This window comes from Cotesia typhae, unplaced genomic scaffold (genome assembly GCF_013202065.1).
Source record: "Cotesia typhae breed Kobodo isofemale line unplaced genomic scaffold, CoteBio_Ctyphae contig_119, whole genome shotgun sequence".
Lineage (NCBI taxonomy): Eukaryota > Metazoa > Arthropoda > Insecta > Hymenoptera > Braconidae > Cotesia > Cotesia typhae.
In genome coordinates this window covers 3,669,470-3,684,445 of record NW_027423712.1, presented here as the reverse complement: position 1 = coordinate 3,684,445, position 14,976 = coordinate 3,669,470, and the positions used below count along the sequence as shown (strand labels likewise).

Here is a 14,976-nt window from a genome sequence, read left to right as displayed (position 1 = left end):
AATTTAATATCAGTTGCGAAAATCACCGATAAAAATTTTGAAGTTATTTTCAAAAGGGACAGTGCAATTGTGCGTGAGACGTGAAATTCAATGAGTGTATCGTCGCAAACTCTCCACTAAGGAGAATTTCCGTAATTCTTCTATATGTAGTTGATTACTTAGGAATTGGTTCAGGATCTATCTGTTTAAAATAAAAGACTCGGTGTTGGGGTGAATAATTGTGATTAATTTATTCCCCAAGAGGAGAAAACTCTAGCAATTGCTAGAGAAAAACTCCTCGAAGATGTTACAGTTAAGAGATATGTGAATGAATGTGTGTTGATATGAATGTATATAATTATCGCACTGCTGTGCAATGAGGGGTGAGAATAGATCTCATCCGCCGTTAGGTTATTGTGGTTAACCGTTAACCATTAATATCTCAGTAGAGATATGAAATGTAATTATGATCAGAAAGGATCGTGTGTTTGTAATCGGAAGAGAATTGACTGTGTGTTATAAATTTGATCGCTGGGATCGAATCCTTGATCGCTGGGATCAAGTTGTGTTATGAATTGATCGCTGGGATCGAATCTTTGATCGCTGGGATCAAGTTGTGTTATGAATTGATCACTGGGATCAAGTCTTTGATCGCTGAGATCAAGTTGTGTTATGAATTGATCACTGGGATCAAGTCTTTGATCGTTGGGATCAAGTTGTGTTATGAATTGATCACTGGGATCAAGTCTTTGATCGTTGGGATCAAGTTGTGTTATGAATTGATCGCTGGGATCAAGTCTTTGATCGCTGGGATCAAGTTGTGTTATGAATTGATCGCTGGGATCGAATCCTTGATCGCTGGGATCAAGTTGTGTTATGAATTGGTCGCTGGGATCGAATCCTTGATCGCTGGGATCAAGTTGTGTTATGAATTAATCGCTGGGATCGAATCCTTGATCGCTGGGATCAAGTTGTGTTATGAATTGATCGCTGGGATCGAATCTTTGATCGCTGGGATCAAGTTGTGTTATGAATTGATCACTGGGATCAAGTCTTTGATCGCTGGGATCAAGTTGTGTTATGAATTGATCACTGGGATCAAGTCTTTGATCGCTGGGATCAAGTTGTGTTATGAATTGATCACTGGGATCAAGTCTTTGATCGTTGGGATCAAGTTGTGTTATGAATTGATCGCTGGGATCGAATCCTTGATCGCTGGGATCAAGTTGTGTTATGAATTGATCGCTGGGATCGAATCCTTGATCGCTGGGATCAAGTTGTGTTATGAATTGATCGCTGGGATCGAATCCTTGATCGCTGGGACCAAGTTGTGTTATGAATTGATCGCTGGGATCGAATCCTTGATCGCTGGGATCAAGTTGTGTTATGACCCGAGAGGATCGAATTAATTTTGATTTAAATGATTTGAATATTTAGTTTAAATTAGTAGTTGAATATAGTTTTCTAATTTACGCGAGAATTTACTATTTAATTTAAATTACTTTCTGAATAACTCAACAAATTATTAAATATATGAATTTATTAATGTACTTGTTTCTTGTAAATTTGATTTGAATTTAACAATTAACACGATTAAATTTAATTAAATAAAGCACATCAATGAAGTTAAGTTAATAATTACGATTGACTAAATTCAATTAACACTTGCAAAATATAACTAATTAACAATGATTTTAATTATAATTGAATATTATGAAACTGAATTGAAGATTCTTGACAAACTCTTAACAATGATAATTTATTGCGTCTAATTTATCACGCGATTGAAGACAATGGCCGCGATGCTAAACGCTAAGTACGACGTACTTTTTATTAGCGTCTTAAATATTTGACCACGAATTTATGTTAAGTTTAAAATTGATGCACAAATGTCGAATCAATGAATTTAATTAAGTATGAGAACTGATAATTAATTACGTTAGCAAATAATAAACACAATGGAATAATTTCTTTGTCAGAGAGAAAGCAGGTAAATTGCACTAGTCACTAGTCCCAGTACAACTGCCGCTCATGGCGTCCCCACCGGCCTCGTGCCCCGGGCTTGCCGGTCTTCTTCCCGCTAAGTCATGGGGCGCATGTGCAGCCGCCATTTGACATCGCGTTCATAAGAACGATAATGAAAATTGCCATGAGAATAACCCATGTTAAATATAAAGTATAGATATTTAAAGTTTGAGTATACTCATAAGTGCACTCTAGTCAATCTCTTTTGTACCGACATCAAACACACTCCCCCCGTTGCGAATGTATGAGAAAGATTATGGCATGTAATGTATGGTGTAATACAATGGTTGTTACATTATTAGATCAAGTATTAATAGGTAATGGACATAATAGAGTGATGTTTCGTTTGAACAATCCTCGTGATGTTCGGATTGATGCGAGCCGAGTAACTCCGTCATCTCCGGGATGAAGTTCGACCACGACACCCAATTGCCACAGCATGCATGGTTGGTTTCTGTCCATTAACAGTACGATCTGATTAGGTTTGATTTCTCCTTGAGTTGTGTGCCATTTTTGACGAGTTTGGAGTTCATGGAGGTATTCTAGGTACCAGCGTTTCCAAAAATCTTGTCTGGCCTTGGTGATGAATTGCCATACGCTAAGACGATTATCTGGAACATCAGAAAAATCATGTTCAGGCAGCATTGTGAGAGGGCGACCTATTAAGATATGAGCAGGTGTTAATGCTATAGGATCATTAGGATCACTAGATAGCGTGCATAACGGTCTAGAGTTAAGTATAGATTCAATTTGTATAGTTAGAGAATTTAATTCTTCAAAGGTGAGAAGTTGATCCTTCACTACCCTCTTAAGATGATGTTTAAAGGACTTTACTGCTGCTTCTCAAATGCCCCCAAAATGTGGTGATAATGGTGGATTGAATTTCCAGATAATGTTTTTTCTGATAGCGTAATCATTTACTAGATTTTGATGAGATTGAGATGTAAAAAGAGCATAGAGTTCGTTCAGTTGATTATTAGCGCCTACAAAGTTGGTACCATTGTCAGAATAAACATGAGATGGGACCCCCCGGCGTTCAACAAACCGCCCAAAGGCTCCCAAGAAGCCATCAGAGGTCAGGTCGCTAGCAATCTCAAGATGGACCGCCTTCGTGGCCATGCAAATGAAAACACATCCATAAACCTTAATCTTAGTTCGATTTCTGAATTTTCGTTCTTTTATGAATAAAGGTCCAAAATAGTCTACTTCCACATGTGAGAATGCAGCGGACTCTGTTACTCTGGCACTAGGTAGATCAGCCATCTTCCCTTGAAGTAATACAGGGCGATGCCGAATGCATTCCACGCATCTTTTGACAATCCGCCGTATCTGGCTTTTCCCATCTAGTAACCAGAATTTGTGGCGTAAGGTTGATAAAGTAGCTTGTATACCGGAGTGGTATGAATTTTTATGAGTTTCTCTAATAATTAAATCAGTAACATAATGATGTGATGGTAATAAGATTGGATGTTTTGTGGTGAAGGAGATAGGGGCGTGTTTCAAACGACCACCTACTCGTAATAAACCATTTTGATCAAGAAATGGATTTAAACAACGTAATCTCAAGTTTTTAGTTTCTCCAGTGTTTTTAATTTGTTCTATTTCATCGTGAAATTGTTCTTTTGAATTAATGCAAGTATTCTAATTTCAGTTTTTGACTTTTCTTCAACACTCAGAGGCTTATGTTTGAATTGACTTGACTTAAGCATACGTAAAACAAATGAATATGAGTTGATGAGTGTTGAATATGAAGAAAAGCGTTGGAATAGGTCATTAGTGGATGTAAGCAAGCAAGTATTTTTTCGTAAACCTGGTAGTTCTGATGGAACGGACTGAATTGAGATTGGCCAGGTATTGGAGTCCTGTGAAAGCCACGTAGGACCCTTGAACCACATTTTGTTTTTAAGAAATTCAGAAGGTAATTGACCTCGAGATAAAGAGTCAGCCGGATTATCACATGTTCGAATATGACGCCATTCTATGTCTTTCCCGAGAGCTTGTATTTCTGAAACTCGATTGGATTCAAAGACTTTAAGAGTGTGAGGTGAACGTTTGAGCCATTGCAAGACTATAGTTGAATCTGACCAGAAAATTATTTTGTTACATGTGAAATCAAATGCGGGAAGTGCTTCTTTGTATAATCTAGAAAGTAATTGTGCTGCACATAGTTCTAATTTAGGAATTGTTACATCTTTAATCGGCGCAACTCTGGATTTTGAACAAGCTAAATTAACCATGATTTGACCTTGTTGATTCATTGATCGTATATATAAGCAGGCTCCGTAGCCTATTTGACTGGCGTCACAAAAGCCGTGTATCTCGATATGAATAGCATTAGGAATAACAATGTTACGATCAACAGCAAATTCTCTAATTAATGGTAATTGTTCAGCAAATTTACACCAGAGAGTATGCAAATTCTGAGGTATTGCTTCATCCCAATGAACCTTTGCTTTCCAACATGCTTGTATCATAGTTTTGGCAGCAAGTACTACTGGACCTAATATTCCAAGTGGATCGAAAATTTTTGCGACATCTGATAAGATTGTTCTTTTAGTTATTTTTCTTAAAGAATCTAGTGAATTAACAGTATAGATAAATTCATCAGTTAAAGAGTTCCAATAAACCCCCAAAGTTTTAGATATAGGATCATCGTTAATAGCACAATCTAAGTCAAGAGTTCTTTGATCAAAGTTATCCAATGCATGTTTGTGATTGGAGGCCCACTGACGGAGTTCAAAACCCCCCTTTCTTACTAATTGAATTATTTCGTCACGTAATTGTAAAATTTCAGACAAAGAATTTGTTCCAGTTAACAGATTGTCTACATACAAATCTCGTTTAAGTATGGTTGAAGCATTTGGAAAATTGTGACGTTCGTCATCAGCTAATTTGTTTATTGTACGTGTGGCTAGAAAAGGAGCTGCTGATACCCCAAAAGTAACTCGTTGTAGTTCAAAAGTACTAATTGTGTCATCATGATAATGAAGAATTCTTTGAAATTTATGATGGTCCGGATGGACTAAAATCTGTCGGTACATTTGAGCAATATCAGAAGTCATAGCATAAACAATGTTTATTAAACATAACTACGAAAACGTAATAAAATAGTGAATAAGTTATCTTGTACAGTAGGCCCCGTCAGTAGAACCTCGTTCAAGGAGATACCTTTGTCGGATTTTGCAGAGGCGTCGAATACAACGCGTACCTTGGTGGTAGTGCTAGATGTCTTAATGATGGGGTGATGTGGTAAGAAGTAGCCCGGCTCTTGATCATTTGATACAAGTACCATATGACCAAGGTCGATGTACTCCTGCATTACCTTATTGTATTCAATCTTAAGTTGTTGATTTAAATTCAATCTCCTCTGTAATGAGAGAAATCTTTTATAAGCTTGTTGTTTTGAATTACCAAAATCTACATTGTCGACTTTAAAGGGTAGTTTTACAATGTATCTCCCAGTTGCATCTCGTGTAGTATTAAGTTGATAGTATTTTTCACAAAGGGAATCATCTAAAGTTCTAGATCCCCTGGGACTAATGTCTTCTATTGTCCAAAAACGTGTTAATTGATTTGATAAGTCTAAAAGTTGACATGATACAGGCTGTGTGTTATTATCATCGTTGATTCCCCCCGCTACAACCCAACCAAGCACGGTTTTCTGGATGATTAAGTCACAATCGTCATGTGAGCGATTTATTTGTCCAATTGACAGCAAAGCCAAGGTGGTTCCAGAACCAATAAGAACATCTACTGGTCGTGGAAGATGAAATAGTGGATCAGCAAGAGTTATGTTATTAGGTATATGTATTTTATCACGAGGAAATACTTCATTAGGACTTAAATCGGTGATTTTACTGACTGTTAGAAAGGATAATGATTTTTGAAATTTACGATTCAAAGATTTACATACTACTTGTATAAGATGTTTAGAGAATGTTTGCATTCCATTAACCGCGCCAATAGGAATAGCACAATTTTGAATTGGTAACTTTAATTTGTTTGTTAAATCTTCAGTGATAAAATTAGCAGTAGCACAAGTATCTAGTAAAGCACGAGCTTGTATGAATTTACCATCAAAATCACGTAGGTGTATGAGAGCGCTCATCATTAATTGAAAACGTGGCATTCTAAGTGCTGTGGTTAGGTTGTGCACAGATAGTCATTTTGTGGAGTCCTTGGCAGCTGGTGTGACAATAGTTGATTCAGGCTTAGAAGTAAGTATTGTATTGTTTTTGTTATGAGAATATTGTTTTTGTGGAGTTTGCGCATAATGCAGCATAGTGTGGTGGAATTTGTTACAGAGTCTACATCGTATTGAGTTACAAGGTCCCTTGTGATTACGTAAACAGTTAATACAGAGTCGGGAAGCTCTAACAAACTTAATGCGTTGGTCAACAGTCAATGAGTTGAATTTCTGGCATTTAAATAAGGGATGATCTTGTTTACAGTTTGGACAAATGTTAGCAGTGTTAGTCATCAGTATTCTAGTGGATGATTCTCCGCACTGGGTTTTAGAAATATTTCCTGAATAGTCATTGCGTTTTCGTTTAAAAGGTTGATTTGAATTGTGATGGTCATGATGTCGTGTACTAAGTCTAAAGGCATAATTCGTAATGAATTTACTAAAAGATTCAAAGGTTGGAACAGTATTGTCATCTGTAAACGTTTCTGACCATTTGTCTCTAATTCCAGTAGGTAATTTATTTTCTAACATTCTTACAAGCATAACATTAGTTATTGGTGAATTTAAAGATTCGAGGTCACTTAAATGTTGTTGAGCAGTATCGATAAATTTAGTGAGATTGTCTGTGGTAGCAACAGTGATGGGCCTTACATTTAAAATGGCATCACAATGCTTGTAAATTAAAGCGCGTTCTTTTTGATAAGTATCTGTGAGTAATTTCCAAGCCTTTTCGTAACTCTCAGGGCTGGCAGCGTAAAGCGCAAGCTTGTTAGTTGCAGCACCTACTAAACATGAACGTAGATATAAGAATTTATTGAGATCATCCACATCAGTTCGTCCGTCTATTAATGTTCTAAAAGTGTTTTTAAAAGAAATCCAATTTTCAAAATTCCCGTCAAACTTAGGTAGTTGTGCAGTAGGAAGTTTTGCAAGGCCTTGTGTTCCAAAGGAAGTGTTTGCCATTGTTGTGTTCAGTACGGTCGAATTGTGAGATGTATTAGCAGTGTCAGTTGGAATCAAGTTCGCTAATTTATCTGCAAGGGCGAAATAATCTACTCTAACCTTTTCAGCCAGTTCCAATTCTGCTGTATCGTCAGAGTTTAATAACAAATGTTCGTCAATTAATGTATCAAATATGTCAAACATTGCTTTAATTCTTTCAAACTGCAGAGCAGCATTTGAGAGTGTTATTCCTCCTACTGTTAGTTTAGACTGTAGTCTTTGTAATTTGCTTTCTAGTAGGTTTCGTTTTTGTTCAAGAGTATAATTTAAATTGTCCATGTTTAAATTTAATTATTAGATTATTGATATTGTAGTCAATTAATAATTGATAGTTTTAGGTTATCCTTTTGGCAAATAAGTTATAAATAAGAATCAAAAAATATGAATCACTAGTTGATGATTAAATTGCAATTGAATAATTATATTAATCAATCGTAGTTTAAATATAAGTAATTAGATAATAATAATTTGAGACTTATCTTTTTATTGTTAGATGTCCAACGATGAAGTTAATTGACACTTGTTTCCACTTCGTAAACCAGGGTTCGTGAGTTCACACCTCACAGGAGGCACCAATTTGTATCGTCGCAAACTCTCCACTAAGGAGAATTTCCGTAATTCTTCTATATGTAGTTGATTAGTTAGGAATTGGTTCAGGATCTATCTGTTTAAAATAAAAGACTCGGTGTTGGGGTGAATAATTGTGATTAATTTATTCCCCAAGAGGAGAAAACTCTAGCAATTGCTAGAGAAAAACTCCTCGAAGATGTTACAGTTAAGAGATATGTGAATGAATGTGTGTTGATATGAATGTATATAATTATCGCACTGCTGTGCAATGAGGGGTGAGAATAGATCTCATCCGCCGTTAGGTTATTGTGGTTAACCGTCAACCATTAATATCTCAGTAGAGATATGAAATGTAATTATGATCACAAAGGATCGTGTGTTTGTAATCGGAAGAGAATTGACTGTGTGTTATAAATTTGATCGCTGGGATCGAATCCTTGATCGCTGGGATCAAGTTGTGTTATGAATTGATCGCTGGGATCGAATCTTTGATCGCTGGGATCAAGTTGTGTTATGAATTGATCACTGGGATCAAGTCTTTGATCGCTGGGATCAAGTTGTGTTATGAATTGATCACTGGGATCAAGTCTTTGATCGCTGGGATCAAGTTGTGTTATGAATTGATCACTGGGATCAAGTCTTTGATCGTTGGGATCAAGTTGTGTTATGAATTGATCGCTGGGATCGAATCCTTGATCGCTGGGATCAAGTTGTGTTATGAATTGATCGCTGGGATCGAATCCTTGATCGCTGGGATCAAGTTGTGTTATGAATTGATCGCTGGGATCGAATCCTTGATCGCTGGGATCAAGTTGTGTTATGAATTGATCGCTGGGATCGAATCCTTGATCGCTGGGATCAAGTTGTGTTATGAATTGATCGCTGGGATCGAATCCTTGATCGCTGGGACCAAGTTGTGTTATGAATTGATCGCTGGGATCGAATCCTTGATCGCTGGGATCAAGTTGTGTTATGACCCGAGAGGATCGAATTAATTTTGATTTAAATGATTTGAATATTTAGTTTAAATTAGTAGTTGAATATAGTTTTCTAATTTACGCGAGAATTTACTATTTAATTTAAATTACTTTCTGAATAACTCAACAAATTATTAAATATATGAATTTATTAATGTACTTGTTTCTTGTAAATTTGATTTGAATTTAACAATTAACACGATTAAATTTAATTAAATAAAGCACATCAATGAAGTTAAGTTAATAATTACGATTGACTAAATTCAATTAACACTTGCAAAATATAACTAATTAACAATGATGTTAATTATAATTGAATATTATGAAACTGAATTGAAGATTCTTGACAAACTCTTAACAATGATAATTTATTGCGTCTAATTTATCACGCGATTGAAGACAATGGCCGCGATGCTAAACGCTAAGTACGACGTACTTTTTATTAGCGTCTTAAATATTTGACCACGAATTTATGTTAAGTTTAAAATTGATGCACAAATGTCGAATCAATGAATTTAATTAAGTATGAGAACTGATAATTAATTACGTTAGCAAATAATAAACACAATGGAATAATTTCTTTGTCAGAGAGAAAGCAGGTATATTGCACTAGTCACTAGTCCCAGTACAACTGCCGCTCATGGCGTCCCCACCGGCCTCGTGCCCCGGGCTTGCCGGTCTTCTTCCCGCTAAGTCATGGGGCGCATGTGCAGCCGCCATTTGACATCGCGTTCATAAGAACGATAATGAAAATTGCCATGAGAATAACCCATGTTAAATATAAAGTATAGATATTTAAAGTTTGAGTATTCTCATAAGAGCACTCTAGTCAATCTCTTTTGTACCGACATCAAACAATGAGGATACATGTAATGGCCCTTGGGATACACAGATTTTTGACGAGTGGATAATGCCAAACGATAATCACAAGAAGACAGTCGAATTATCGCCACGACCTGTCCAAAAATTCCCTGAATCGCCACAGACGCCCCAGAATGAAAGCGTTCCTCCTGAAAAACAGACTGTTAAGCGTGGGCGCGGCAGACCCCGTCTGCTTCGAACAAATTGTCGAGGGCGACCGAGGAAGTTGTTTCAGTCACAAGCCACGTCAGAAGATACACCACCAAATGGTGACTCCAATTCAAATAACCAAATTGACAATGAAGATGAACTCGAGGACGATGTTTTTGTCAATGTTGCAGAGGTTAGTGTAAAAGAAGCACTCAAGAGTGATGTATCAGATGAATGGCTGGAGGCTATTGAAAGTGAGGTTATATCGCTGATAAAAAATGATACTTGGGATATTATTAAAAGGAGCGATGGAGAAATTGTTGTTGGGTGTTGTTTAGTTTTAACAAATAAATATGATGCTAGTGGTGAAATTGTGAAACGTAAGGCCCGATTAGTGGCGAAAGGATATAGTCAAAGATACGGCGTTGACTATCACCAGACATTTGCACCTGTCGCGAGGCTAGAGACTTTGAGATTAATGCTAGCACTCGCAACACAACTCAAGCTAAAAATTTGGCAGTTCGATGTAGTGACCGCATACCTCAATGGGTCATTGGAAGAAGAAGTGATCATGAAGGTACCGGATATGCTGACCGAGATGTTGCAGAGAATCATCGCCAGTAATAAGTGTGATATAAAAGTGTGTGCGCGTGCTAAAGAAATGTTACACCAACTAAAGAGTGGTGGAAATGCGTGCAAGCTGAAAAAGGCACTATATGGCCTAAAACAGGCTGGCAGACAGTGGTACGCGACGTTAAGTGAAAAATTAGGACAAGTTGGCTTGAAAATAGTAAAAAATGAACCTTGTTTATTCTTTCGAAAAATTAAAAATTGTATAACTTTAGTATTAGTGTATGTAGATGATATTCTTGTTGCGTCAAATGATATGAAAGAGGTAGATAAGCTAAAGCTAGATTTAATGGAATCTTTTGAGTTAAAAGAATTAGGTCTTGCAAAATATTGCCTTGGTTTAGAAATAGGTCAGTATGAAGAGCAAATAGAGCTCTCTCAATCGGGATATATCGCTGCATTGCTTAAACAATACGGAATGAATGACTGTAATCCGGTTGCAACGCCTTCCGAATTAAATGTACATTTTGAAAATGTAAGCGAAGATGAGTCACATGAAGAGTATCCATACCGCGAATTAATTGGTGCTCTTATGTATATATCTGTAGCGACTCGACCTGATATTTCGAATACTGTCTCTAGATTAGCTGAAAATTTCAATTCGTTGAAAAACCGCGTAAATGCCATTGGTTGGCTGCAAAGCGTGTGTTGAGATATTTAGCTGGGACTATGAGTGCTGGACTTGTTTATAGTAAAGTTGATAAGGCTTTAGTTGGTTATTCAGATTCCGATTGGGGTGGGTGTACGATTGACCGAAAGTCTTATTCAGGCTATGTATTTTTATTCAGCGGCGCGGCTATATCTTGGAAATCTCAAAAACAACGTACTGTTGCTCTATTGTCGACCGAGGCCGAGTATGTGAGTCTAGCAGAGGCTACGAAAGAAGCTTTGTATTTACAAAGTTTGTTTTGCGAATTAGAACTGAGTGATTGGGCAAAAATGAATATTTTTATAGATAACTATGGCGCACAATGTTTAGCTGTTGATTCCATGTTTCATGCGCGAACGAAACATATTGATATAAAATATCATTTTATACGCGAAGCAATTACGAATAAGTTGATAAGTGTATGCCGTGTACCGACGAGTGAGATGATTGCTGATGTGTTAACAAAACCATTAACTCGAATTATGCACGAAAAATGTATGGATGGTTTTGGATTTGGTTACTAATAAGAGTATGCAGTTTGAGAGGGTGTGTTGAAAGTTTAGTTACCATAGCAAACATGCATACTTATTAGGGTGGGTCAAAAAAATCAACTATTTTTTTTTTACAATTAATACGTAAAAATGGGTTACTAGGCACCTTAAAAAAATTCTCACCAAATATGAACTCTTAATTTTAATAGGAAGATCCTCCGCGTCGCAGTTTTTCATTTTTTTCTCAGTCCAATAGAAAAAAATTCATTCTTCATCATTAATTGGTCGTACAGAAAAAATTTTTTTAAGAATTTTGTAGGAAATTTAATGCTCTATGAAAAAGGTATCTTATGTTTTTTCCGTAAACCTCACCATTTCACTAATATTGAAGATTTAAGATTGATTATTTTAAGTCAAATGTCACTTTTGTTTATGAATTTTATAACTCGACAAGAAATGGCTATTATTGAATGGGCAATAGAAATTTTTGTAGCAAATTAACTGCTCTATAAAAATGGTATCTTATGTTTTGGCGATTAAATTAATCGTTCAAAAGATATTCATCATCAAACTTTCATGTATATCGATTTTAAGAGTTTTTGATTAAATAATCGAAAAATTTCAATTTAATCTATCAGTTTTGAGAAAATTTCATTTTTTGTCTTTAATGTAAATATTATTTGAATTTTGTTTTCAAAATTTTTATTCAATAATTCCAAACTTTTTATTTTTCATCATTAGAAATCACGATCATGTTGTTTTTTATAACGTCTTCAAAACGTCTTAAAAAATTTTTCCACTACAGCTGTATATTGTCCTTGGGAAAATTTCTTCTGTAGAGAATTTTTGTTTTGTATTCTATTTACTCTGTTTCCCTTGTGAACTAGCGCCACCTACATTTTTCTTTATAGTTATATTGTTTTTATTTGTTTACATTTTCTACAGCATTTCTAGTGTTTCCACAAGTTATGATCTTGTATATGTGATAAAACGATTAAATATTTACAAATTTTGCGGTCACTACATAAATTTATATATTTATCGAAAATATGGATAAGGACATTCATTTGATCGGAAAACCCATGCAAAAATTTCAGAACGTAAGTTGCCAACAGTGAAAGAGGTTATGAGTGTTTTTTTATCAGCTCAAAGTATTAAAATGTTCTATCAAACAAAGTGCTAAAAATGCAACTGATCAAGTTATTGAACTATGGAAAAACAACCAGATTCCGACTAGTGGATCAACTAATGTAATACAAAAATTCTTCGCTATCATAACCGATGGTTGAAATTGCAACAATCTTTTGTGCGAAAAAATCATCAGCCCAAAACAAAAATGTAATAATATTTCAGAATGAAATCAAAGCATTATTTGATATTGTAGATCATAAATCAATAAAACTGCTTGATAATGATATTCGTGAACTATATTCAAATCAAAAAAGTGATACCCGGAAAGAAATTCTTTCAAATAACCCAAATAAATTAAACAGTACTATGAATACGATGGAAGTAGATGAAAGTCGTGAGTATTTACAACATTTAATTATTATAAATTTTAATCAGAATTGAAAATAAATTAACTTGATTATAAATTATGAATAATAAAATATATTATTGTTTTTCTAATTAATTATATCATAAATGTCAATATGTTCGTAGATGATAAATAAAAACTCTTTGTGTTCCTTATTTGATGTCAAAATGAATGAGTTCCATATTTTTTGCTTCCATTAATTAAATAACAACGCTTATTTTAGATTTGAATCAACCCTCAACCAGCCATGAGATTGTTCGAAGTGAGGAATCAGAGTCATCTTCAACCCTTACATTAAGTCAAGCTACAAATTTCGGTTCAGATTTAGAGTATGTGCCTCAAATACCGACAACACGAGCAAAAATAAATATTCTAACTCCAGAGCTTATCTCAGCACTCGACAGAGCTAATGTTAGTAGTAGAAATGCGATGTTCATTATTGCTCCAGTTCTATCAAGTGTTGGTGTTAATGTAGAAGATACAACTCTTAGTTATTGAACAATTCAACGAACTCGCATGCTCTTACGAAAAGACATTGCTATAGGACTAAAAGATAACTTCAAAGCTCATGATAAATATGTCGTGCATTGGGATGGGAAAATACTGAATGACATTTCTGAATCGAAATTTGTGGATCGATTACCGATTATTTTGACTGCTTTTGGTACTGAGCAGTTACTTGGAGTTCCAAAAATGAATAGTGGATCGGCAGAAAATCAAACAGCAACCATCCTGTCAACGTTAAATCAATGGGGTATTATTAGTTACATCAAGGCGATGTGTTTTGACACGACTGCGGTTAATACGGGTAACTAATCAATGATAAAATATTTAAAAGAAAATTTTATTTTCATCGTTCTAGTTGAATTGTTTTCATACATTAATTAAATTTTCGACACGTGCCCATTAGTTATAATTCTTTATGTATTTATAGATTTTAAAAATGCGTTACAATTTTTATTAAATATAGAACTTAAAGTGTAATTATCTATTTTTACTATACAGGAATCCATCATGGTACATGTAAAGAAATTGAAAAGGCCTTAGGAAAAGAATTAATTTGGTTACCATGTCGCCATCATATTTATGAGATCATTTTAAGGAGTGCATTCGAAGTCTATTGGCCAGTATCATCCGGACCAAATGTTCCAATATTTGACAGATTCAAAAAATTGTGGGACACATTCGATAAAACGAAGTATAAATCTGGTGTTGAAGATAGTATTGTTGCTAATATTATTACGAATGAAAAAAATAATCTATCTTCATTTATTAAGCGATACTTACAGGTATTATTTAAATACAATTTTAAGTGTAGAGGATAATTTTTGATTTTTTACGAATAATTGATTACTTTTGGTAGTTATCGCAACCCCGAGATGACTATAAAGAAATATTGGAATTGTCATTAATTTTTCTGGGAGAAATGCCACGAGAGCAAGTTTTCTTCAAGCGTCCTGGTGCAGTTCATCATGCAAGATGGATGGCAAAGGCAATTTATTGACTAAAAATGTTTATTTTTAGAGATGAATTTGACCTTTCTAAGAAAGAATTGGATGGTCTTCGACAATTTTGTATTTTCATAGTTATGGTGTATGTAAAAGCTTGGTTTTCATCAACTTCTGCGACTTCTGCTGCTAATCACGACTTAGAGTTTATGAAAAATTTAATTGAGTACAGTAAAATTAATTCTTTAATTTCCTTGGCTACATGTGAAAAAATGACTTCACATTTATGGTACTTAAGTGATTAACTTGCTATTTTATCACTTTTTGATGATACCGTTCCATTAAACATAAAGAAGAATATTGTCGAAGCTGTTAAGACTCGCGAAGGTACAGATTCTAAAGCAAGAAGATTTATTATTGATAGAAAAAATTTACATTTAATTCTGCAAAAAAATATAAGTGACTTTGTTT

General features: G+C 35.0%; 2 protein-coding genes across 3 annotated transcripts; one reads left to right on the top strand and one right to left on the bottom strand.

The window, feature by feature from the left end:
* Positions 1-980: 980 nt before the first annotated feature.
* LOC141530043 (uncharacterized) lies at positions 981-6,234 on the bottom strand. 2 transcript variants are annotated; one of them, XM_074246907.1, is made up of 2 exons: positions 5,173-6,234; positions 981-2,615 (listed from the first exon to the last, which is right to left on the bottom strand). In XM_074246907.1, the coding sequence occupies exons 1-2, from the start codon at positions 6,131-6,133 to the stop codon at positions 2,308-2,310; spliced, it is 1,269 nt and encodes a 422-aa protein (XP_074103008.1). In that variant the 5' UTR covers positions 6,134-6,234; the 3' UTR covers positions 981-2,307. The 2 variants fall into 2 exon arrangements, with proteins under 2 accessions (XP_074103008.1, XP_074103002.1); XM_074246901.1 differs by having other exon boundaries at positions 3,815-5,299.
* Positions 6,235-12,857: 6,623 nt separating this feature from the next.
* LOC141531134 (uncharacterized) lies at positions 12,858-14,963 on the top strand. The gene is made up of 4 exons (XM_074248683.1): positions 12,858-13,045; positions 13,281-13,865; positions 14,063-14,346; positions 14,421-14,963. Exons 2-4 carry the CDS (start codon positions 13,574-13,576, stop codon positions 14,559-14,561), a joined length of 717 nt encoding a protein of 238 aa, XP_074104784.1. The 5' UTR covers positions 12,858-13,045; positions 13,281-13,573; the 3' UTR covers positions 14,562-14,963.
* The last annotated feature ends 13 nt before the right edge of the window (positions 14,964-14,976 follow it).

Excerpts from the sequence above, each read along its gene's own strand:
- LOC141530043 (XM_074246901.1), bottom strand. The coding sequence starts at position 5,066 with ATGACTTCTGATATTGCTCAAATGTACCGACAGATTTTAGTCCATCCG. Across the intron at positions 2,616-3,814 it reads CGTTCCATCAGAACTACCAG|ATAATCGTCTTAGCGTATGG; the intron begins GTTTACGAAAAA and ends CTGATGTTCCAG.
- LOC141531134 (XM_074248683.1), top strand. The coding sequence starts at position 13,574 with ATGCTCTTACGAAAAGACATTGCTATAGGACTAAAAGATAACTTCAAA. Across the intron at positions 13,866-14,062 it reads CACGACTGCGGTTAATACGG|GAATCCATCATGGTACATGT; the intron begins GTAACTAATCAA and ends TTTACTATACAG. Across the intron at positions 14,347-14,420 it reads TTATTAAGCGATACTTACAG|TTATCGCAACCCCGAGATGA; the intron begins GTATTATTTAAA and ends TACTTTTGGTAG.